Source organism: Delphinus delphis, chromosome 12, assembly GCF_949987515.2.
Source record: "Delphinus delphis chromosome 12, mDelDel1.2, whole genome shotgun sequence".
Taxonomy (NCBI): domain Eukaryota; kingdom Metazoa; phylum Chordata; class Mammalia; order Artiodactyla; family Delphinidae; genus Delphinus; species Delphinus delphis.
Window position 1 is genome coordinate 39,047,967 of NC_082694.2, and position 26,833 is coordinate 39,074,799.

Sequence of the window (26,833 nt, forward strand, 5' to 3'; positions counted from 1 at the left end):
GGTTAGCTTGTGGGCTTACCAAAACTGACTGAGACAAGTGCACAGCGTGGGAAAGAGGTGTGAATGGAAGTGGTAAATAAAATAATGGGCAGGGTTCTTCCCTGGTGGCGCAGTGGTTAAGAACCTGCCTGCCAATGCAGGGGACACAGGTTCGATCTCTGGGAAGATTCCACATGCCGTGGAGCAACTAAGCCCATGTGCCACAACTACTGAGCCTGCGTGCTGCAACTACTGAGGCCCACCTGCCTAGAGCCCGTACTCCACAACGAGAAGTCACTGCAATGAGAAGCCCGTGGACATTGTAAAGCAATTATACTCTAATAAAGATGTTTTTTTAAAAAAAGAAGCCCGTGCACTGCAAAGAAGAGTAGCCCCTGCTCGCCACAACTAGAGAAAGCCCGTGTGTGCAGCAACAAAGACCCAACGCAGCCAAAAAAAACAAAAAGAGGCAAAAAAACCCCACAAAAGGCAGGCCATGTGCGGACTAAAATTAGTGTCAGATTCTGATTTAAAGCCTGCCACCAGATGCAGCTTAATTGTCACTTGCCACTCACTGATAGGGTTTTGATATGAGTCTGCAAGCAATTGATTGATTATGGTCTCTATGCAGTCAAAACTCTCTGCTAATGATAATCTGCATTTGCAGCTGCTCCCCAGCGCTAGCATCACTGACTGCCTCAGCTCCACCTCAGATCATCAGGCATTATTCTAATAAGGAGCGTGCAGCCTAGATCCCTCATATGCACAGTTCGCAGTAGGGTTTGCGCTCCAATGAGAATCTAATGCCACGGCTGATCTGACAGGAGGTGGAGCTCGGGTGGTAACGTGAGCGATGGGGAGCGGCTGTAAATACAGATGAAGCTTCGCTTGCTTGCTTGCTGCTGCTCACCTCCGGCTGTGCAGCCTAGTTCCTAACCCTTGGTAGAAGCAACAAAACATTGATGAATTATACATATCTAGGGAAATATTGCATACTGTAGCTAGTAGTTATGAATTTAAGCCATTAACTCACCTTGCACTGATTTTGTCATTTACCATTAACATTAGTGTTAATTTCATAACACTCGTATATGCTCTTTTTATAGTGAAACGTTTTGACATTGAGAGTATTAGGAACAGGTAACTACTATGATTTATCCACTCATTCTTTCAATATAAATGAATGCCTAAATTTGCCAGGTACTTCCAAGTATGGGGATGCAGGAGGACACAAAGCAATATATGCTGCAAAGAAAAAAGGCAGAAGGATAAGGGAATGCAGAGGGAGAAGGAAAGGGTTGCAGTTTAAAATAGAGTGACATGGATAGGCTCACTGAGAAGATGACTTTTGGGCAATGACCAGAAAGATGCAGAAGAGGGCCGTGAGGATATCTGGGAGAAAAGGGCTCCAGACACAAGAAAAGCTATGTGCAAAGCTCCTATGGAAGCATGCCTAGAATATTCAATAACTACAAGGGGGGCAATGTGACTCCTGGGAGGAAAGTAGAAGGCAAAGAGTAGAAAGGGTCAGATAGCTTAACACCGTGTAGACCACTATAAGGACTTTGAGTTTTTACTGAGTCAAATGTGAAGCCACTGGAGAGTTTTTAGCAGAGGAGTGTTGTATTATGACTTAGATTTTTTAAAAAAAGGATCACTCTGTTCCTGTCTTGACAACAGACTATAGGTCTGGTGAGGTAAAGGCAGAAGCAGAGCCACAAGTCGTAAGGCTATTACAATAATCTAGGCAAGCAATGATGTGGCTTAGACCAGAGAGGGGGCAGTGGAGATGCTAAGTGGCTAAATGCTGAATATATTCTAAAGTTACTACGAACAGGATTCCCTGATACATGTGGGGTATGAATGAAAAAGAGAAAGGATTCCAAAATTTTTGGCCTAAACAAAAGATGCAGTTGCCATTTAGTGACACATGGAAGAGAATGAAGGAGAAACAGGTTTTGAAGGAAACATCAGGATTTTTAAGCATACTAAACCTAAGATGCCTAGTAGATACCAAGTGGAGATAGTGAAATGGCAGGTGGATATGATTTTGGAATTCAAATAAAAGATGAGGCCTGAAGACAAAAATTTTGTAATCAAAACATATGGTATTGTAAGCCACCAGACTGGGTGAGATCATCAGGGAAGTGAGTATACAGTAGTGGTCCAAGGTCTAAACTCTGAGGTCCTCCAACATTTAGAGGTAGGGAGTATGAGGAGAAACCAGCAATGAAGACTGAAAAGAAGGGTTCAGTGATATTGCAGGGAAACCAGGAGAGTATGGTGTCCTGGAAGCCAAGGGTAAAAAGATTTTCAAGCAGGAGGAAGTAATCAACCGTGCCACCTTAAGTCAAGTAGAACGAAGACTGAGAATTGGTCACTGGAAAGCAGTGTAATGGTCACTAGTGACCTCAACAAGAGTTGTTTTGATGGGGGTGGTGGTGGTGGGAAAAACCTGTTGAATTGAGTTCAACACAGAATAGGGGGAGGTATGGAGGAACGAATGGGCAGCACTATGGATAACTCTCTCGAAGGTATATAACACATGGTTGCAGAAAACCACTTTGTTTTCTAGTTAAATTACAAGAGATTATTCACCTTGTTCTCCTTTCCCCTCAAAATCTCCCCCAAAATGACAAAAAAAAAAAAAACAAACAAAAAAGAATGAGAGGTATTAAACAACCAGGACAAAGCATAAAGAGAAGACAACAATGGTTTTTTTTGTTGTTTTTTTGGCCACACTGTGCAACATGTGGGATCTTAGCTCCCCAACCAGGGATCAAACCTGCACCCCCTACATTGGAAGCATGGAGTCTTAACCACTGGACCACCAGGGAAGTCCCAAGAGAAGACAACGAGTGAGACTTTCAGAAGCAGTAAGAAAGCAAATAACTGACTTAGCAGAGGGAATGAAATTATACCAAAGACTGGGATTCTGACAACTAAGACTGTTTACACTGCAGAACTCCTGAAAGTCTCAGCACTTTGAAAGCATTAGGCACCACTCCTTTTAGCCAGGTACAGTACATAGAAACCAGACAAATAAAAAAGCAAGGCAATGTCAACACCAGGAAAACCAGAGAGTTACATAAGAAATAGAGAAGAAAGAAACAATACTTACATGGTCACAATAATGCAAACATTTTCACTGACTTGACTAAAAGTTAAAATAATATTAGGAAGATGGGTAAGAAGAAGTGTGGGATGGTAGTGTAAGGCAGCCAAATCCTCCACGGCAGGGGGTGGGAAGGAGAGGGTAATAGATAACCTCTAAAGTTGGTAAGTCAAAATAGTGAGATGAGGGCTTCCCTGATGGCGCAGTGGTTGAGAGTCCGCCTGCCGATGCTAGGGGACACAGGTTCGTGCCCCGGTCTGGGAAGATCCCACATGCCGCAGAGCGGCTGGGCCCGTGAGCCATGGCCGCTGAGCCTGTGCGTCTGGAGCCTGTGCTCTGCAACGGGAGAGGCCACAACAGTAAGAGGCCCGCGTACAGCAAAAAAAAAAAAAAAAAAAAAAGTGAGAGGACCACATTATTTTGAAATAAGAAGATAAAAACAGATTAGCAAGGAGTTAAATGTGGTTGATTCTGGGATCAGGACTCTGGAGTGAGGCAGGTGACTACTTCATTTCCTTATGTGTTTTTAATCACAATTTGATTTTTTAAAACCATGTGATTATTAGTTTGATGGTTAAACATGTAACTGAATGGATAAAACATATATAGGAAGTAAGGATAAATAGTAACCTCAGACAAGTTATTTGTTCTACTAGGCAAATATTCAAAATAAAAAATTAACTGGAATAAAAAACTCCAAGTGATACCAACAAGTGAAATAGGGGCAGAGAGACAATAGGAAAAGTGTCTGCAGAAAGCAGGGAGGATGATAGTGTGCCAACATTCTTGTGTTATCGTAAGACTCCAACATTGATAACGTTAAACGCTGGTAGAGAAAAATAATCATAATTATGGGTTAGAAGTAACCACAACGAGAATAAAAATAGAATGTACAGCTTCCAAACCTGCAGAGACATCTGATCTATAAAAAAAAGAAACAGAAAGCATGCTAAGTACAAAACTTATAGTAAGGTAGCAAAAATATACAAAGTAACAACTGACAAAACCATGAGAATATATCAACAACTGGAGATTTTTAAATATATTTCTCTTAGAAACAGCAAAGAGACCACCCCAAAAGCAAATATGAAGACAAATCTAAAATATACATTCACTTTAACATACTGTTCAATCTAACGTAATTCCCTACTCCATTTTTTCACATGGAAGTATTTCTCTAGAATAACACTGGTGCCTTTTTCTCCCTCCTTCTCTCCCTATTTTACTAACAGCTTCTTAGGGAAGGAGTGATTTAGCTGATTGGTGAGTTTGGAAGGAGAAACTATACACAAGCAGTTTTCCATTCTCTCTCTACTCTCATTGGAGCTGCCTGCCTACCTACAGTTAAAGTGCTTTCTGTTCTGTTTTCCTGACCATTCTGTAAGTTTGGTGGGTCACTCTACCTGAGACTGGATAGAAAGTTTAATTTAGGGAAATATTAGCAAATCGTATGTCATGCGTTCCAAACTACCTTTAACACAAAGTTCACCGACAACAAGCCCTCCCTATCTGCTCAAAGTCTTCAATCAGCTGTTCAGACTCTTATTCTTAAATATAAGCAGGCAGCCAAAGTTCAGCAGAAACCCGAGGAAAATCTTTATTGTGATAGAGATAAAACATAAACACACACACACACACAGTAACATCGGGGAAAGAAAAGACTACGTAGTAAAATGGAAACTTCAAAACAAAGTAATTTAGGGACTTCCCTAGTGATCCAGTGGGTAAGACTCCAAGCTACCAATGCAGGGGGCCCGGGTTCGATCCCTGGTCCGGGAACTAGATCCCGCATGCATGCCGCAACTAAAAGATCCTGCATGCTGCAACTAAGACCTGGCACAGCCGAAATAAACAAATAAATAAAAAACAAAGTAATTTACAATCATTAATGTCCTCGGATGGATCCTACAAGCTTCTAGAGAGGAAAACAAAACCAAAATAGGGCACATATAAAGGATCAAGAATCAAAACAGCTTCAGCCTTCACAGTGGCCATAATGGAAGCTAGAGACAACAGAGAAATCCCTTCAGATTTTTAAAGAAAAACAACTGCAAACTTGGAATTCTATATCCATACTATTATTCAAATTGAGATTAGAATTAAAGACATTTTCAGACATTCAAGGACCCACACTTTACCTCCCATGAGGCCTTTCTCAGGAAGCTACTAGATGTGCTTTACCTCTCCAAGAGAGTAAACCAAGAAAGAGGCAAATGTAGGGTACAGAAATAAGAAAGATCATAGGACTCCTCAGGAAAATACAGAACCCAGGGTAATTGTGCACCAGGCAAAGAGAGAAGCCAGTTCAGATTTGTGCAGAATGACTCAAGAGACTTCAACTGATGTTTTCTTATGGTATACCTTATTTTTAAGAAATCTGACAGTGCCTGGGTGAGTCTGGCCTAGGTTATTTGCTGTACTTGGCTTGTGAGACCATGTGCTGATGGTTTAGCTCTTTCCTTCTGCTCCCTGGATCTTTTGAGAACACACAAGTGTTCTGCTTTGACCTACTCCTGAGTGCTGAAGGATAGCCATAGGGAACTTAAAAGCGGAAAAGTCTAAGCAGCCCACTCCTCCTGTGTCACAGGCAGTATCCAGCTCTAGGAGCTGGCACATATTTTAAAATACATAAACTGTGGATAACTCTAGGTTTCCCAATATTTGCTCAGGGCCTTGCCCAATTACTTTCTCCAGAAAAGGCTCTTGTAAAATTTCAGAGACAACGAAGCCTATGACCCACTGCCTCTTTTCAGCTTATCTTCTGGGACACCTCATCAAACAGTGGCAATTCTGCCTTCTGAATATAGTTACATTTCTGCATGATACCCCACTTTTATATTAATCATCTTCCATGCTCATTTATATGTATTTTTGATAAAACAAATTATTTCATTGAAAAAAATAACATCAAGTAGGCATGCAAGAATGGTTCAATACCAGAAGATCAATGTTATACTCTATATTACTATTACTAAAGGTCAAAAATCAAAAGACCATCTAAACAAAGGCACATTTAAATTATCAATAAAAGGGAACTTCTTTCAATAAAGACTAACTAGCATAAAACTCCAGCAAACATCACATTTAATAAAGCAACTTTAGATTCTGAAGTAGAAATAAGATAAAAATGCCAGCTACCACAACTACTGTCAAATACAGACTGGCAACCTGGCTGAAACAATAAAGAGGAAAGAAAGGTATAAGGACTGAAAACGAAGAAATAAAACTCATTATTTGCATTTGCATTTAGATAGACAACCAAAGAGAATCAATAACTTTAGAATTAAAAAGCATTCATCAAAGCTGGAAATACAAGATCAACATCAAGTTCAACATGATCAGAAATAACAGGATACCATTTTCAATGGCAATGAAAAGTATGAAGTACCTAGGAATTAGCCAAAAAAACAAATAAAAAACCCATAAACACATGATGTCCAGAATAAATGAAGAAAAAAATTATGTTCACAAATGTGATGATTTGACCTTGTAAAAATGTTAATTCTAAATTAATCTGCAAATTCAATTCAATTCCAATAAAAATCTCAGCAGCTTGTTTTGGGGAACTTCATAAACTGATACTAAAATGTATACATACATAGAATAAAAATCCACAAACAGCTAAGGTAATTTTAACAAAGTAGGACAAATAGATTCACCTATTAAGACATATTACAAACTTATATTAAAAGTGTTGTACTGGGAAAGGAATTGACATTTATCAATAAACAGAACAGAGAGCCCCAGTTTCATGCTTATGGAAACTTGGTATGTAATGAAATAGGAAAATATGGATTTAATAGATGGTGTTAGAAAAACTTACAACTCTACTCTGCATACCCAGCAGACATTCACACTCACAAGACCCAAAAGGCACCAAGGTCACTTAGCTTGCCAGAAAGGTATAGCACTGTAAACACAGCATATAGAGGAGAGCATCCACCTTAGGTAAGCCTCACATGCCACAGAAACCACTATGGTGTAAAAATCCCTAAAGGTGGGTTCCACATCTCCCCAAGGAGGAACAAGCTTGGTTATCAGTTGTACCTTACTCAGAGAAATCTCAAAGCCTGTGCTTTTTACAATAAAAAAATGTTGCTGGGTAAACAGCTGGCATTCCTTATTTATCTTAACCCACTGTTTCAAGGAAATAGTGCTAAGGAAAAAGTAAATCCAAGATAATTTTCCTCTAGAGAGAGAGAGAAGTGGTTTTCTTAATAACACTTTTCCCTTAATGATTAGCTGGAGAAAAAGTTGGATTCATACCTTATACTATATCCAAAAATAAACTCCAATTATATTAAATGTAAATGGTAAAACTATAACACTGATAGAACAAGATCTAAAAAATACAAACAACTGGGGGCAAAATTCAAAATTTCTATTCCATAAAGGACACCAAAGACAAGAATTAATAAATGAAAAGCCTAAGTTATTTCCAACATCTGAACCTGACAAGGAAACATTATTTAGACTATATAAAGAATTTCTTGTACTATAATCAGCAAGAAAGAGAAAAGTCTAATAGAAAAATGGGCAAATTATAAGTATAGGCAATCCATAGACTGGAAAACCAGAATGACTAAAAAGCATATGCTTAGACTTACTAGTAATCAGATAATGCAGATTAAACAAAATACAATTTCATACATTATCAGATTAACAACAATCAGAAAATATCAAGTACTGCTGAAGATGTAGAGAAAATGAAATCATCATGTCTTGCTGGTGTAAGTGCAAATTGGTATAACCATCTCCAAGAACAATCCAGCATTACTAACTGAAATTAAATATGCATATACTCAAAACCCCAGCCATTCTACTCTAGGCCATATATACCAAAGAAACTACAGGGCAGGGTCATAGGAAGAAATGTACAAGTTTGTAGAAGTGGGAACAGCTGGAAATAACCTAAATATCTATGACTAGCGGAAAAGATAATCTATGGTATGTGAATACAATAGAATAGCCATGCAGCAGTCAGAAGTATGCTATATACAGTAACATGAATAGTTCTTAAAAACCTAATATTTTATAAAAGTTAGAAGCAAAATGAAATTTATACCATAATATCATTTATATAAAATTTAAAATTTATACAAAATAAATGTTATTATATAGTTTTTCAAAGAAATATATCAAAAATTTGGAAGATGGCTTGGAAGGATAAACATTAAATATAGTAGAGAGTGGGGAGTATGGAATTGCAGGCAGGAGATGAAGAAAAACTATTAAGGTAAAATGAAGCAGAACAAAAGTGTAGGTTTTCTAGACCAATGATACTGCTGTCATTAATAAAGAGTATAATTAATGATTGAGTCAATGCTGAGCACATGAAATCCTTAAAAAAAGAAATGATTTATATGAGGAGAGAAACATAGTTAAGTTAGACTAAAACATTTCTTCATTAAATGTGAAAAACTATCCATAGGGCATAATATAGTAAGTACCCCACAGGATTTGTGAGTTAGCGGTCTTTAAAAGAAACAGTTCATTCTCCCAAATAAGATAAGCTAAATAAAAACAACATACAATATGAAAGGACACTTAAAGGCAATGCTTAAAAAACAAAATTTCTTTGTGTTGAACAAATATTCCACTGCATTTTTCTAGGCTGTTCTGGTATTCAGTAAAATAATTTAAAATTACATTTTGGGCAAAGTTATAAGTACAAGTGAACTAATTTTAATTTTTAATTATGTGTGAATCTGAAATTTTACATTGATATAAATACCTTATGACATTTTAACAGGATGTAAGAAGTTTAAATATACATGAAAAAAATTACAAACAAGTAGTTGTCATAATCTCTTACTTTTGACTGTGTTTCATATTTTAAAAAAAGCACTCTCATGTGAGGCAGATGTAGTAGCTATCTCCAATGTTATCAATGAGGAAACTGAAAAATAATCTTACAGTAAGTAAGTAGTGGTGTCCAGACTAGAATCTAGGTCTCCCAAAACCTAGACTTGAGGCCTTATTTTTATTTAACTCACCTTCTAGATAATTTTTATATAAATGTAAATTTAATATTTTCTTTAAATCACAAGGAAATAGAGCAGACACATTGGTTTGCAGTAGTTAATATACACAATGATATGAAGAAAAATACAGAGACTTTTACATTAATTGCAATCCTGAAAAGAGTTAAGTTTGTCTTCAAAAAATGTCAATCAAGTTTAATATATTTTTATTTGTCCAGTAAAAGCAACTTAACAATCTATTAAAAATAAAATTTTAACTGCATTTAATATCATTCTTTTTTCTATTAAAGAAAGCACAAGATAAAGGACAGCAGTATTCAAGTAAATATATAATTATGACACACTGATAGACTAAATCAAGTACCTAAATGAAATGTTAAAACATGAAAATTTATAGTCCTCCTACCTTTTCCTTTCTACACTGATAAACTATAATCAGAAAAAAATTTTAAATGAAACCTGTTTTCTTGTTGTAACTTGTGATTTATTATTTTATTTAATTGAAAGTGTTTTAGTTTCAGTTAGTAATTTCTGTAAAGTAGCAGTCCTTAAATAAGTTCCTAAAAATAACAATACTGGAGCCTTAAACATTACATTTAGTCATCTAAAAAAGGTTACAAAATGTCTCTGCTTATTCTAGTCCTAAATTCCTTTTCTAGATTCTTAATAGAAAAGGAATTTTCAAACACAAATAGTTACCAGTCAGATAATATACATTGCAATTTAGCATTCTTAACCAAAAACAAACAAAACAAAACCAAAAACACCCTAAGAAAAGTCAATTTTTTTCTTTTTTTGGTCATGCCATGCAGGCATGTGGGATCTTAGTTCCCCGACCACCAGGGATGGAAGCCACGCCCGCTGCATTGGAAGCTCGGAGTCTTAACCACTGGACTACCAGGGATGTCCCAAGTCAAATTATTTTTGTCATTCATTCTGTACTATACTCTTCTCCCTATACATCTTTAATAGCAATCACAAGTACTATCTTAAAGACCCACCTTTTCTAATCTAAATAGCGCCGACTCAACATCTCACCTCTACTTCACTTCTAGTATTCAATTTAGATGTCTCAATGCCAAATTTAATAATTTATCAAAAATTGTTTCAATAACAAAATTTCCATAAATTACTTTCTAACAAACAAAGCAGAACCTCTAATTGTAGAACACAAATGGAAAATAATATATAAGTAACTTAATCCCCTTAACTTGAAGGTTTGAAGAACCAGGTGTTAGAAAAATATGCCTAAGATAAACAGATTTTACTATCTTATTACTTTTTCTGCACGGGGTCAACATTTGTATTTTAAATGATATATTAGTTATTATATTGTCTCAAAAGAGAGATTCCCAAGAAGCCTTTAGTAAAATTCTATGTTGATTATACACATACTTGGTTCCTAATGTTTTAGTTTGAACTGTTCTAGAATTACTTACTTGTTGAACATAAAGTCTGTAAGAAGAAAGATAAAAATACTAAATCAAAATTTTTATCAAATAATTCCAAGTTTTCAACAATATATGTAAATGTATTCTTGTACCCTGTATTTCTGATAGTATTATTTTTGTAGTATGATCACAGCAAGTACATGAATTTTCCAGTTTTGTGGGGAAATATTCAGTGTTCTGAAATTTAACTAGATTTAAAATCATTATTAAACAAAAAACAAGTCAAATAGCACTATCATATTCTAAATGGCAATTCAGCATTGTATTTAGTCTCAGTGGTAAAAACCACACCTAAAAGAAATGTGTACCCAATGTGACACACTCTCAATGTTTAAAGAACAGCCTGAATATGGAATTTTAAAAAGTTAATTATATTAGGTAGAAGCAGAGAATCTATGAAAAGATTTAAAATCGTTGCTGCTGGAACTGAGTTGGAAACTCAAAGGACTTGAGTCTTGGCTGCAGGAAAACAAAGTAAATCTTTCATATATGTATTCTGATTCACCCAGGATGAAAACTAATCATACTGTAAAGGGATGTGATCCTCTGAAGAAATGGAAATAATCTGTAAGAAAGATAAATTATAGCCTCTTTATTAGCAGGGAAAACTAAATTAGGGCTATATGTCACCCTGGAACCATTTCCTTCACAATGTTTCTAGTGACTTTTCCAAGATAAATTTTTAAAAAATACAATAAAAGATAAAAGTATCAATTGTCGGTGGGTGAAAACATATTACTACTGCCTAAAAAACCCAATACTGGATGTAATACACATCAGAAAATTTTTATTATTCTGTTTAAAGTTGTAGAAAAATTAGCCTTTTTGCCTGTTCTGATATTTATATGTTGTCACTCAACTTCTGAGGATTCCAAGTCAATTAATCTAGAATTTTAAAATGCATTAGTGATCCCTACTGTAGCAAACTGTGTATTCTATAGTTCATGAATCGTATTCTTTCAATAAACACAGGGTTTTAAATTAGATGATAATGATAGTCTCCATAATCTTAAAATCTAGGTAAAACAAATATCCTCATGGTCCAATAACAACTCGTAAAATGTAACCAGGTCACTAGACCAACATACTAGTGTACAACTTTAATAATTTCTAGCAACAAAACATCTGGAATAGCCATTAACAAATGTTTTCATTGGATTGAAGATGAATTTCTTTGTAAGAAGAAACTTTTAAAAAGTACTCTGAAGTATAGTTCAGCTGCAGGTAAACATGAAAGTTATCAAAGATCTTGTTTATCTCCATTTTTCCCAGTGGAATCAAGTGCAACTGGAACCTTATTAGTTTCAACAAAAACAGATTCAAAGGCAGCTTCCTGTTCATCCAAAGAATCAGCAGCTGTTGCTCCTTTAATTAGTGTTGTGTTGGTAAAAGACTGTTGCTGCTTGGAAATTTTACTGGATTCCACTGTTTTTCTACCTCTTCTTTTACCAAGAATTTTGACATAATTAGCAGGTATAAGTCCTGTTGTTTGACCATCAAGACTGGCCAGAAGCCAACCACGCACTCTGGGTTGCTGTTCTGATGGAAGAAAAGACAGCCTTGTAATTATCACATACTTTGAGGGTCCAACAGAATATTGATAATAAAATGTTAAGTAAAATCTCTGTTACACTTATATAATAAAATACATAAACAAATAGTGTACATGAATATTCAAAAAATCAAGATGAGTAGGTTTAAGTCTAGGATCCCTTCTTACAACTTACACTTTTAATTTTATATTTACTAAATATTTTTTCAGCCTTGAAGAACATGAAGTTTACATCAGTTGGTGCATTCATAGAGTAAAACGATTCAGTTCTATCAAAAGATGAAAATTAACATCAATGTCTTTCATATTTTAAATTGAAATTTAAGGAATGAATATCTCATTACTTCTCAATAGGATAAGTTAGGGGTAAGTATAGAAAATAAATATATACATTTACATAAGGCAGCTTTCTTTATATATTTTTAGCTGAAATATAAAATTCATTCTATATGATTGTGATGTATAATCCTGAAGGACAGTGAATGTTAATTTTAATCCAAGGTGGGCAAAAATTGAAGACCTCAGTTAACTATAGCCACATAAGAAAAAGTTAAAGGCAATACTCTAAGCTTAAAGTAGGAAAGATTATTTAAATATTCAGTTTTGTATTTTGATATTCTCCCACCTATTTTACCCATGTCTTTAAAAACCTGTTTAACTGTTAAGTTTTAGTTCAACACTATAATTTAGGCACAATATGACATTTTCATGTTTAATACTACTGTATAATAATAATTTAAAAAAAGTTAAATTAACCATGTCTGTGACTGATTTTGTTCTAAATGCCCACACATATTTTAATTGAGCAATGGAGGAAAGCAACAAAGCAAAGCCAAAGTGTTAAAAGGCACTATTAGTTGAAGAATAATCTGATATAAAATTTTTCTGGAATATTATAATTTAGTTGAAAGAAACCACATTTGATCTTTATTCTTTAATTAGATTTATTAAAACTAATTATCTGTATTTTCCTCTAACAATAAATCTTAAAAAGAAATAATTCTTTTGAAATCTAAAATAGTAAGTTACTATTTTCATTAGAAGAGAAACATGAGTATAATACCTAAAAGCCAGGATTTTTGAAAAGTTACATTTTATTTTATTATTTAAAAATTTTTCTTGGAAGCCTAGGTTTTGTGTGTGAAGAGATGAGGCAGAGATTTAGCAAATTTGATCCAAATTTTTCAATTATTTACACATTAAACTAATGATTTGAACATTGAAGGTATTTTTCCCTTATGTAAAGAGTGACTAACACCAATAAAAGGCTAAAGTTTCCATTAATAGATCACATGGAAATCAGCCAAAGTGGTTAAAAATACAGGTTCTGAAGTTAGATAAACCTAGGTTCACAGTCCAGCTCCAACACACAGGACAATTTACTCATTCTGAATCTCTCTTTCCTCATGTGTAAAGCAGGAACAGGATAATAACAGTACTCACTTTACAGCATTATTATAAGGTTTAAACGAAATATGTAAAGTACAGTGTCTAGTACATTTTTTTTTCTTTTTTTTTGGCCGCCCCATGGCTTGCGGGATCTTAATTCCCCAACCAGGGATTGAACCTGGGCCCTTGGCAGTGAGAGCGTGGAGTCCTAACCACTGGACCGCCAGGGAATTCCCCCTAGTACATAATAAGCAGTCTATAAATGACAGCTGTTATTATTGTTATTAGTATCTTTACCAACAAAATGTGACTGTTCGTGGCAAACCTGAATCCCAACAAATACACAAAAAATCTTTTTTTTGTAAATCCACAAAAATTCTGATCATTACTGGGGAAAGGTGGAGGAAAAGGCCATTTTGTCTGGAGCCATTAAAAACTATTAGTGACCTCGTCTGAAAATTAATCTGAATGCCTATAAATTTCTTGCTGAGGTTCTTTAATACGTCATGACAGTAATTCCTAAATATTCATGTTGAAGTTTCTAAAGTAAACATTATTCAAGTAAAAAAGAAAGCAATACTAGTCCCAGCAATAAAAGACCAATAGGGATGCTTAGATGATGCTAGACAATTACTTTGGTTTATTAGATTTGTTACACTTAGCGCTAACCTCATGTTTTGGGGTGGTGATTAAAAGTGTTTTGAGTTTAGAAGAGATTATATAAAAAAAATCTTTCCTTATCTCAGTGAAATATTATTGGAACAACTCTGTTGGGACATTTTTCTCCCACTCCCCCAGATTTAGAAGGTCTACATTGACAAAGAGAAATCCTAGTAACTACTTCTGAGTTAACTAACAGTGACCAAGATCCTTTAATGCAGTTTTTAATATTACATTTACAAATTCTAAAAATGCACAGATAATTCCAATTTATTCATGTTTTGTTACCTTTGAGAGCTAAGTTTAGCATATCACCAGCACGGAAAGAAATTTCTTCTTCGGATACAGCAACAAAATCATATTCTGCTCTAGCAACTACATGGTCATCCTCACCACTTGCCCAGTTGGTATTGTCTATAAACCAAATTAAGAATTAAGATTAGGTTAGTAAAACTTAAAAAGAAAAAAGATATTTCAGTGGCTATGTTTTGCAAACTGTATAAACTTATTTGCCAAGATAAAAGTTCCCCTCAAAGTAAATTCCACAATTAACACTATGTAAAATCAACAATATGTTCATTACGATACCTATTATAAACTTTTTCCTATTCTTTAAGCTCCAAATTCTAGTTCCCTTACTTTAAGCCAGGGGTCAGCAATTTTTTTGTAGAGTAAAAAGATTTTTGATAGTAAATATTTTAGGCTTTGTAGGCCATGAGGCAAAATTGAACATGTTGCGTAGTTTCTTATATAAAGAGAGAAAAAAATTTTCCATAAATTTTATGAAAAATTCAAAATATAACAATTGAATTCTTTTTTTGTAATATAGGTCTACTACAAAGAACAGAATCTTTTTGGGATAGGATAATATTTCACTTAATTTGGGGTTCAAAGGTAGTGTTTTCTATCATCAATATCAATTGCAAATATTCATCTGTTAATGCTAATTTGTAATGAGATTTGAGGTATTTCATTTTGAAAATGTTTTTTCACATAGATATGTATTGCCAAATTCTGATATCAATACATTGAACATGTGGTTTTAATTGAGCATATTCATCCTAAGAAGATGAATAGAGTAGAATTCCGTTAAATTCCTTCAATGTTAACCTTTTAACATGTCCTTACATTAGATACTAATCACTTCCAAATGAAGACTAAATGGAAACTCCTCAATGGCAGTTAAATGGATTTTGAAATATGGACATTTCCTTCGCACGTGCATGGAGGTCCAAAAACACTTCTGAATTGTAGTTTGAGCTTGAAAAGTCTATCTGCTGCAAATTTATGTGGGGAGGGAAATCTTGTTTCTTTAACTTTTGACAACCTGGGTGGGGGGTGTATAAAGCAGTGTGACATTATTTGTGATTCAAACAATATTAGTTGTTGTCAAAATAACTTCGCTCCAATGTAAGTTTCAAAATATAATTGCTATTCTGCCTTACAGTTTTAGGTTGAATTCATTAAGAAGACTACCAAACCTGCAGCAAAAGCTGATTTCCAAAGCCATTAAACGTTTTCTAAGAGTGGCTGATGGTGGTTCTTGTTTTTCAGAAAAATATCAGTCTTGGCCTTGATCCCTCAAAAAGAGTAATAAAACTTAACCACTGACTGCTTAGCCATCTCACTGCTGTGTGGTAGGGCAAGTTAGGATCTTCAGCTTCTACTTCTGACAAAAATTCATAGAACTTACAATAGTTACGTCCACAAGGGTGACTGAAATTCACCTTTGACATTACTAATTCAGTAACACATGACAAATTCAAATATTTTCTGCAATGTACCTGCTGATGAAGAATACAATGAATAACTATAGGCTTTAAAAACCTTATATTTTCAAAACTAAATTTTGTCCAACTAAGCCTTTTTCTGTTCCACACAAATTTTTACCACCATCAGTCACAACATATCTTTGCAGATTAGTGTTTTTTCCAAATTCTTTGAAGATATTCTTGTTTGTAGTTGTTCCATGCAGAGTATTCACAGAGGCTACATCTTCAGCCACTTCAAATTCAACACTGACTCTTCCAATAAACCACTGAGCAGTAACAATATCTACTGGGTCACCATGAGCCAAGTAAATCCATTTGAACTCATCTGCCTTGTTTTAAAATGACTATTAAAATGATGTTTCAAATACTCTTTAAGAAACTGTTCTCCCTGAAAGGTTAACAGTCTTAAACAAGTTTACTTTCTCTGACACATTTCCTTGGCTGTTGCAATAACCACTGGTAAACAGATTTCCTTGCTAATCTGACAAATGAGCCTCTCAGAAACTTATTTTGGTTGCAGGCTTATTTTTTCTTCTTTTGCTTATTTATTTGTTTATGGCTGCGTTGAGTCTTCGTTGCTGCGTGCCTGCTTTCTCTAGTTGCGGCGAGCAGGGGCTACTCTTTGTTGCAGTGCACAGGCTTCTCATTGCGGTGGCTGCTCTTGTGGAGCACAGGCTCTGGGCGCGCGGGCTTCAGTAGTTGTGGCACACGGGCTCAGTCATTGTGGCTCGCGGGCTCTAGAGCACAGGCTCAGTAGTTGGGGCACACGGGCTTAGTTGCTCTGTGGCATGTGGGATCTTCGCGGACCAGGGCTTGAACCCATGTCCCCTGCATTGGCAGGCGGATTCTTAACCACTGTGCCAACAGGGAAGCCCCTTCTTTTGCTCCTTCCCCTGACCCCTTTTGGGTGAGGAAATTCTGCTATGATGCGCTATTCCATTTTAAATTTTCTAATTTTTCTGACTGTTGACTTCCTGTGAGTTGGGAATATTGTGATGAGTGCTCAGTCTGCTAATGTTGATGTACTGGGTTGGCCAAAGAGTTTGTTTTTCTCCTGTAAGATGGCTCTAGTAGTGCTTAGTTGTCTTTAACTTCATTTGAAACAATTTTGTTAGACTGTTTTGTGACAGCTGTTATATTAGCAAAAAAAAAAAACTTATCAAAATTGGTGAATTTTTGTGTAGCCATTTTAATATTGAGGATGCAAGGAAAAAAGCAACGTTTTCGGCATATTATGTTTTATTACTTCAAGAAAGGTAAAAACACAACTGAAGTGCAAAAAAAGATTTGTGCAGTGTATGGAGAAGGTGCTGTGACTGATCGAATGTGTGTCAAAAGTGGTTTGCGAAGTTTCGTGCTGGCGATTTCTCGCTGGATGATGCTCCACGGTCGGGTAGACCAGTTGAAGTTGATACCCATCAAATTGAGACATTAAGTGAGAACAATCAATGTTACACCACGCGGGAGAGAGCTGACATACTCAAAATACCCAAATCAAACGTTGAAAATCATTTGCACCAGCTTGGTTATGTTAATCGCTTTGATGTTTGGGTTCCACGTAAGTTAAGAGAAAAAAACCTTCTTGACCATATTTCCACATGTGATTCTCTACTTAAACGTAATGAAAATGTTCCGTTTTTAAAACAAATTATGATGGGCGATGAAAAGTGGATACTGTACAATAATGTGGAACGGAAGAGATCGTGGGGCATGTGAAATAAACCACCACCAACCACACCAAAGGCCGGTCTTCATCCAAAGAAGGTGATGTTGGGACCTCTCTGGTGGCGCGGTGGTTAAGACTCCACACTCCCAATGCAGGGGGCCTGGGTTTGATCTCTGGTCAGGGAACTAGATCCCACATGCATGCCACAACTAAGAGTTCACATGCCACAACTAAGGACCCCATGTGCTGCAACCAAGGGGTGGGTGAGCCGCAACTAAGGAGCCCGTGAGCTGCAACTAAGAGCTGGTGCAACCAAATAAAAAAAAATAAATATTAAAAAAAGAAAAAAAAAAAAACAAAGAAAGTGATGTTGTGCATAAGGTGGGATTGGAAGGGAGTCCTCTATTATGAGCTCCTTGCGGAAAACCAAACGATTAATTCCAACAAGTACTGCTCACAATTAGACCAACTGAAAGCAGCACTCTATGAAAATCGTCCGGAATTAGTCAACAGAAAACACATAATCATCCATCAGGATAACGCAAGACCACATGTTTCTTTGATGGCCAGGCAAAAGCTGTTAGAGCTTGGCTGGGAAGTTCTGATTTACCCATGGTATTCACCAGACATGGCACCTTCATTCAGATTTCCATTTATTTCAGTCCTTACAAAATTCTCTTAATGGAAAAAGTTTCAATTCCCTGGCAGACTGTAAAAGGCACCTGGAACAGTTCTTTGCTCAAAAAGATAAAAAGTTTTGGGAAGATGGAATTATGAAGTTGCCTGAAAAACGGCAGAAGGTAGTGGAACAAAATGGTGAATATGTTGTTCAATAGAGTTCTTGGTGAAAATGAAAAATGTGTCTTTTATTTTTACTTAAAAACCAAAGGAGGACTTCCCTGGTGGCGCAATGGCTGAGAATCCTCCTGCCAATGCAGGGGACACAGGCTCAAGCCCCGGTCCGGGAAGATCCCACATGCCGCAGAGCAACTAAGCCCATGTGCCACAACTACTAAGCCTGCACTCTAGAGCCCACAAGCCACAACTACTGAGCCCATGTCCCACAACTATTGAAGCCCATGTGCCTAGAGCCTGTGCTCCTCAATGAGAAGCTACCGCAGTGAGAAACACGTGCACCACAACGAAGAGTAGCCTCCGCTCACCGCAACTAGAGAAAGCCTGCATGCAGCAACAAAGACCCAATGCGGCCAAAATAAATAAATAAAATTTAAAAAAAACACAACAAAAACCAAAGGAACTTTTTGGCCAATGCAATATATTGTAATCCTTTAACATAGCTATGTTGTCACTGCATAATAAATGTAACAATGGTTTACCACCTAATTCAGTAACAAAATAATCCAGACTATACTGTGCCTTAAAAGTGTGACTTTCAAAGTCCACTTCACTCTTCTTTTCTTTGTGGCATGTACGTACTCATAATAAAAATATATATTGCAGTATAACAGTACATGTGGCACTCAACACATTGCCAAGTTATGTTACTGAGATCTGCAGTGTGCAGAACAAGTGCAAAGCAATGAGAGTGCCAACATAGATAGGATCTCTATGTTACAAACTACTCAACTCTGGTCTTTCAGTACAAAAGTAGCCATAACAATACATACATGAATGAATGTGGCTGTGTTCTAATAAAACTTTACTAATGGACACAGATATTTGAATTACATATAATTTTAACATGTCACAAATAGTACTCTTTTGGATTTTACTGTAAAAACCATTCTTAGTTTGTGGGCTGTACAAAGACAGGAGCAAGGCAGATCTTGCTGACAGGTTATCGTTTGCTGACCCCTGTCCTAAGCAGCTAAGAAGTCATAGGGCCTAAGCTTCCTCAGTTCCGCTTTTCCTCAAAAATCTCTTAGTATCATTACCCATTGCTCCCTCTTTGGCCTCAGATAAAAAAATCGCCCCTCCTTTTCACCTGCCTTGGATCGTATCTTCTCCCACCTCTTACAGGAGGCTTCATCTTTTGACTCCTGTTTCTCCCTCCTCGAATATCAATCCTTCTCTACAGACTCCTTTCTTTCAGCCTAAAAACATTCCCAGATTTTACTTCATAAAAGACAAAGCACAACAAAAAAACGGAAAACTACCACATCAACTTGCTTTTACCCAAGCAGCCTGTTGATTTTTCTTCCTCCATTCATTGTTAATCTTTTCTTTTTTCACACCTTCTGATTTTATATACCCTTTATACTCTTCCATGGTTTCTGTCTCCTCTACTTTACTAAAATTGCTTGCTGGAGCTGATGACCTCCAATTGCCAAATCTGATGACCTTTTTTCAATTCTTGATCTTATCTTACTACAGCATCTGACACCAGGCATCATCCTTCTCCCCCTTCTTGAAATTTCCTCCTTTCACCTTCACTTCTATAACACAGGATTAACATAGTTCTACTTCTGCTCTTCCTGGTTTCCATCTTAGTTCCTCTTTCTCTCTACCACTGTAATATCATCCACTAACACTATTTCAACTCTCACTTTTATGTGGATGACTCTTAAATATTTCATTTTTCACCTCTTTCCTAAGATCCTTTCCTGCCTTTTAAACTGCTTTCTGAAACTTTCTCAAGTTCCATTTGAATGTCCCACTGGCACAACCAAACTCAATATAGCTCTAATGAAATGAATGATAATCATTCACAAACCAGTTGTTCCATGTGATTTCTCTGTATTTATTTTATTGACTTTACCTTCAAATAAATATCCAGAATGTGACCCACCTCAGAACCTGCATCACTGTGACCCAGAGCCAAGCCACCACCATTTCCCACTTGAATTATTATAACGGCCTCTTGATTCTCCAGACTGGTCTCTTTGGCCCTAGCTCTACCTAAAATTCATTCTCAGGAAAAAGATTTTTTTTTAAACCTAAGTCAGATCATATCACTCCTTTGCTCAAAATTCTGCCATGGCTTCACATTTCAGAATAAAAGCCAAAGTTCTTTAAAATGTCTACAAGGCTTATACCATCTACACTCTGTACTTTTCCCTCCTTCATCTCCTGGTACTCTGACTTTGCTCCATTCGTACTGGCCTCTTGTCGTTCATGTGACATGCCAGGCACACTGCCACTTATGCAGTTCTGCTGTTCCCTATGCCTCCAGCAGTTCCCTCATTCAGCTTACCCCCTTTATCTCCTTCAGAGAGGCCTTCCCTGTGTGTAGCTCTGTAACCCCATTTCCTACCACTGGCACTCTGCAACACTCTTCCCTGCTTTATTTTCTTCCTATGGCACTTATTGCCTTGTGACTTACTATATATTTGACTTAGTTGTTTATTGCTGTCTCTACCCACTAGTCACAAGGGCAGGAATTTTTAAAATCTGTTTTACTCACTGCTATATCCCTAGATCCTAGAACTGTGTCTGGTATGTAGTAGGCACTCAACAAATATTTGTTAACAAATACAACATTATCCCGCTCATAACTCAATTTAAAAGGTCTAGGGCATTTCAATTACTCCCTTCCCTTTATGAACTCCATCTAGCTAGTAACTAAATCTGTTACGTCTATTATATCTTTGCTGCTTTTCACATACCCTAGTTCAGGTCTTCATTATTTCTCATCCATTCAAATGCAAAAGCATCATAAGTGATGTCCCTAAATTAATAAATATTTATTAAGCACCTTGGATATGCTGGTCAGGTTGTTAGCTTTCGGGAATACAATGGTAAGTATAACCCAAAATTGTTTATTAATCTTACCATCCAATTTCAACCTGTGTTAACCTGCACTGACCTATTTTAAACACTTAAGACAGACTGACCTCTTTACAGCACTGTTTATATGTACATCACAAGCCTGCTTTAAAAAACAAAAACAAAAGCAGACAACCAAAAAACCATCTTTTCCTTACTAAATGAAGATTAAGTATTGTCATGGAAATTAAGATCTTCCATTACTAGGCTCCAATCTAATTTCTCATCCTTACTTCTTAATATCCTTCTATTCAATACTATAGGACAGCTGATGAACAAATCTCATATTTCCTACCTATATACTTTTGTTCAAGCTACTCCATCTGCCTCAGTCTTTTTTTTTTTTCCTATGTAACTGATGGAATGTTACCTATCTTTCAAAAATCTAACTTAGATGCTACTTCTTTCTGGATACGAAGAGTCAAAAAATGTCAGCTTCACTTCTGAGCTGAGATAATACTCTGTACCAGTTGACAGAGTAGAGGCTTAACAGTCAAATATGCCTGTTTTTGTTTCTGGTCTGGCTTATTAAAGATGTGACCTTGAGCAAGAGACTTCTCTGAACCTCAGTTTTATCACTTGTAAAATGAGGATAATTTCTCTTAGAATTGTTGTAAGAATTAAATGAGTAAAATACACAAAATACTTAGCACAGTGTCTTGCATATAAAAAAGGCTCAATAAGAAGGAAGAAGAACTACAGTCCTGCAGCCTGTGAAACAAAAACCACATTCACAAGATGAAAAGGCAAAGGGCTATATACCAGATGAAGGAACAAGATAAAACCCTAGAAAAACAACTAAATGAAGTGGAGATAGGCAACTTTCCAGAAAAGAATTCAGAATAACGATAGTGAAGATGATCCAGGACCTCGGAAAAAGAATGGAGGCAAAGATAGAGAAGATGTAAGAAATGTTTAACAAAGACCTAGAAGAATTAAAGAACAAACAAACAGAGATGAACAATACAATAACTGAAATGAAAACTATACTAGAAGGAATCAATAGCAGAATAACTGAGGCAGAAGAACGAATAAGTGATCTGGAAGACAGAATGGTGGAATTCACTGCTGCGGAACAGAATACAGAAAAAAGAATGAAAAGAAATGAAGACAACCTAAGAGACCTCTGGGACAACATTAAACGCAATAACATTTCCAGTATAGGGGTCCCAGAAGGAGAAGAGAGAGAGAAAGGACCCGAGAAAATATCTGAAGAGATTATAGTCGAAAACTTCCCTAACATGGGAAAAGAAATAGCCACCCAAGCCCAGGAAGCAGAGAGAGTCCCATACAGGATAAACCCAAGGAGAAAAACACGGAGACACATAGTAATCAAACTGGCAAAAATTAAAGACATAGAAAAATTATTGAAAGCAGCAAGGGAAAACAACAAATAACATACAAGGGAACTACCATAAGGTTAACAGCTGATTTCTCAGCAGAAACTCTACAAGCCAGAAAGGAGTGGCATGATATACTTAAAGTGATGAAAGGGAAGAACCTAAAACCAAGATTACTCTACCCAGCAAGGATCTCATTCAGATTCAATGGAGAAATCAAAAGCTTTACAGACAAGCAAAAGCTAAAAGAATTCAGCACCACCAAACCAGCTCTACAACAAACACTAAAGGAACTTCTCTAAGTGGGAAACACAAGAGAAGAAAAGGACCTACAAAAACAAAAACAAAACAATTAAGAAAATGGTAATAAGAACATACATATCGATAATTACCTTAAACGTGAATGGATTAAATGCTCCAACCAAAAGACACAGGCTTGCTGAATGGATACAAAAACAATACCCATATATATATATACTGTCTACAAGAGACCCACTTCAGACCTAGGGACACATACAGACTGAAAGTGAGGGGATGGAAAAAGATATTCCATGAAAATGGAAATCAAAAGAAAGCTGGAGTAGCAACACTCATATCAGATAAAATAGACTTTAAAAAAAAGAATGTTACAAGAGGCAAGGAAGGACACTACATAATGATCAAGGGATCAGTACAAAAAGAAGATAAAACAATTATAAATACATATGCATCCAATGTAGGAGCACCTCAATATATAAGGCAACTGCTAACAGATCTAAAAGAGGAAATCGACAGTAACACAATAATAGTGGGGGACTTTAACACCTCACTTATACCAATGGATAGATCATCCAAACAGAAAATTAATAAGGAAACAGAAGCTTTAAACGACACAATAGACCAGATATATTTAATTGATATTTATAGGACATTCCATCTAAAAACATCAGATTACACTTTCTTCTCAAGTGTGCACGGAACACTCTCCATGATAGATCACATCTTGGGTCACAAATCAAGCCTCAGTAAATTTAAGAAAACTGAAATCATATCAAACATCTTTTCCGACCACAACGCTATGAGATTAGAAATCAATTACAGGGAAAAAAACGTAAAAAGCACAAACACATGGAGGCTAAACAATACGTTACTAAATAACCAAGAGATCACTGAAGAAATCAAAGAGGAAATAAAAAAATACCTAGAGACAAATGACAGTGAAAACACGACGATCCAAAACCTATGGGATGCAGCAAAAGCAGTTCTAAGAGGGAAGTTTATAGCTATACAAGCCTACCTCAAGAAACAAGAAAAATCTCAAATAAACAATCTAACATTACACCTAAAGGAACTAGAGAAAAAAGAACAAACAAAACCCAAAGTTAGCAGAAGGGAAGAAATCATAAAGATCAGAGCAGAAGTAAATGAAATAAAAACAAAGAAAACAATAGCAAACATCAACAAAACTAAAAGCTGGTTCTTTGAGAAGATAAACAAAATTGATAAACCATTAGCCAGACTCATCAAGAAAAAGAGGGAGAGGACTCAAATCAATAAAATTAGAAATGAAAGAGGAGAAATCACAACTGACACTGCAGAAATACCAAGGATTATAAGAGATTACTACAAGCAACTCTATGCCAATAAAATGGACAACCTGGAAGAAATGGACAAATTCTTAGAAAGGTATAACCTTCCAAGACTGAACCAGGAAGAAATAGAAAATATGAACAGACCAATCACAAGTAATGAAATTGAAACTGTGATTAAAAATCTTCCAACAAACAAAAGTCCAGGACAGATGGCTTCACAGGTGTATTCTATCAAACATTTAGAGAAGAGCTAACACCCATCCTTCTCAAACTCTTCCAAAAAACTGCAGAGGAAGGAACACTCCCAAACTCGTTCTATGAGGCCACCATCACCCTGATACCAAAACCAGAAAAAGATACTACAAAAAAAGAAAATTACACACCAATATCACGGATACATATAGATGCAAAAATCCTCAACAAAATAGAATGCAACAACACATTAAAAGGATCATACACCATGATCAAGTGGGATTTATCCCAGGGATGCAAGGATTCTTCAATATATGCAAATCAATCAATGTGATACACCATATTAACAAATTGAAGAAGAAAAACCATATGATCATCTCAATAGATGCAGAAAAAGCTTTTGTCAAAATTCAACACCCATTTATGATAAAAACTCTCCAGAAAGTGGGCATACAGGGAACCTACCTCAACATAATAAAGGCCATTTATGACAAACCCACAGCAAACATCATTCTCAATGGTGAAAAACTGAAAGCATTTCCTCTAAGATCAGGAACAAGACAAGGATGTCCACTCTCACTACTAGTAGTCAACATAGTTTTGGAAGTCCTAGCCACGGCAATCAGAGAAGAAAAAGAAAGAAAAGGAATACAAATTGGAAAAGAAGAAGTAAAACTGTCACTGTTTGTGGATGACATGATACTATACATAGAGAATCCTAAAGATGCCACGAGAAAACTACTAGAGATAATCAATGAATCTGGTAAAGTTGCAGGATACAAAATTAATGCACAGAAATCTCTGGCATTCCTATACACTAATGATGAAAAATCTGAAAGAGAAATTAAGGAAACACTCCCATTTACCATTGCAACAAAAAGAATAAAATACCTAGGAATAAACCTACCTAGGGAGACAAAAGACCTGTATGCAGAAAACTGTAAGACACTGTTGAAAGAAATTAAAGATGATACCAACAGATGGACAGATATTCAATGTTCTTGGATTGGAAGAATCAATATTGTGAAAATGACTATACTACCCAAAGCAATCTACAGATTCAATGCAATCCCTACCAAATTACCAATGGCATTTTTTACAGAACTAGAACAAAAAATCTTAAAATTTGTATGGAGACACAAAAGCCCCGAATAGCCAAAGCAGTCTTGAGGGAAAAAAACGGAGCTTGAGGAATCAGACTCCCTGACTTGAGACTATACTACAAAGCTACAGTAATCAAGACAATATGGTACTGGCACAAAAACAGAAATATAGATCAATGGAACACGATAGAGAGCCCAGAGATAAACCCTTACACCTATGGTCAACTAATCTATGACAAAGGAGGCAAGGATATACAATGGAGAAAAGACAGTCTCTTCAATAAGTGGTGCTGGGAAAAGTGGACAGCTACATGTAAAAGAATGAAATTAGAACACTACCGAACACCATACACAAAAATAAACTCAAAATGGATTAAAGACCTAAATGTAAGACCAGACACTATAAAACTCTTAGAGGAAAACATAGGAAGAACACTCTCTGACATAAATCATGGCTAGATCTTTTTTAATACACTTCCTAGAGTAATGGAAATAAAAACAAAAATAAACAAATGGGACGTAATGAAACTTAAAAGCTTTTGCAAAGCAAAGGAAACTACAAACAAGACAAAAAGACTACCCTCAGAATGGGAGAAAATATTTGCAAACGAATCAATGGACAAAGGATTACTCTCCAAAATATATAAACAGCTCATGCAACTCAATATTAAAAAAAAAAAACCCAATTCAAAAATGGGCAGAAGACCTAAATAGACATTTCTCCAAAGAGGACATACAGATGGCCAAGAGGCACATGAAAAGCTGCTCAATAACACTAATTATTAGAGAAATGCAAATCAAAACTACAATGAGGTATCACCTCACACCATTTAGAATGGGCATCATCAGAAAATCTACAAACAACAAATGCTGGAGAGGGTGTGGAGAAAAGGGAACTCTCTTGCACTGTTGGTGGGAATGTAAATTGATACAGCCACTATGGAGAACAGTATGGAGGTTCCTTTAAAAAAGTAAAAATAGAATTACCATATGACCCAGCAATCTCACTAATGGGCCTATACCGAGAGAAAACCATAATTCAAAAAGAAACATGCACCCTAATGTTCATTGCTGTGCTATTTACAATAGCCAGGTCATGGAAGCAACCTAAATGCCCATCAACAGACGAATGGATGAAGAAGATGTGGTACATATATGCAATGGAATATTACTCAGCCATGAAAAGGAACGAAATTGTGTCATTTATAGAGACGTGGATGAATCTAGAGACTGTCATTCAGAGTGAAGTATGTCCAAAAGAGAAAAACAAATATCATATATTAACACATATATGTGGAACCTAGAAAAATGGTACAGATGAACCAGTTTGCAG

At 36.1% G+C, this 26,833-nt stretch overlaps 1 protein-coding gene across 1 annotated transcript in view; it reads right to left on the reverse strand.

Annotated features, from left to right (window-relative positions):
- Positions 1 to 9,702: 9,702 nt before the first annotated feature.
- PEX13 (peroxisomal biogenesis factor 13) overlaps positions 9,703 to 26,833 on the reverse strand; it is a 35,012-nt gene continuing 17,881 nt past the window's right edge. Inside the window, exons 3-4 of the mRNA XM_060026543.1 lie at positions 14,419 to 14,544; positions 9,703 to 12,068 (exon numbers count right to left, since the gene is read on the reverse strand). Of these exons, the coding sequence (XP_059882526.1) occupies positions 11,770 to 12,068; positions 14,419 to 14,544 (425 nt within the window). The 3' untranslated portion in view covers positions 9,703 to 11,769. The remainder of the gene's footprint in view (positions 12,069 to 14,418; positions 14,545 to 26,833) is intronic.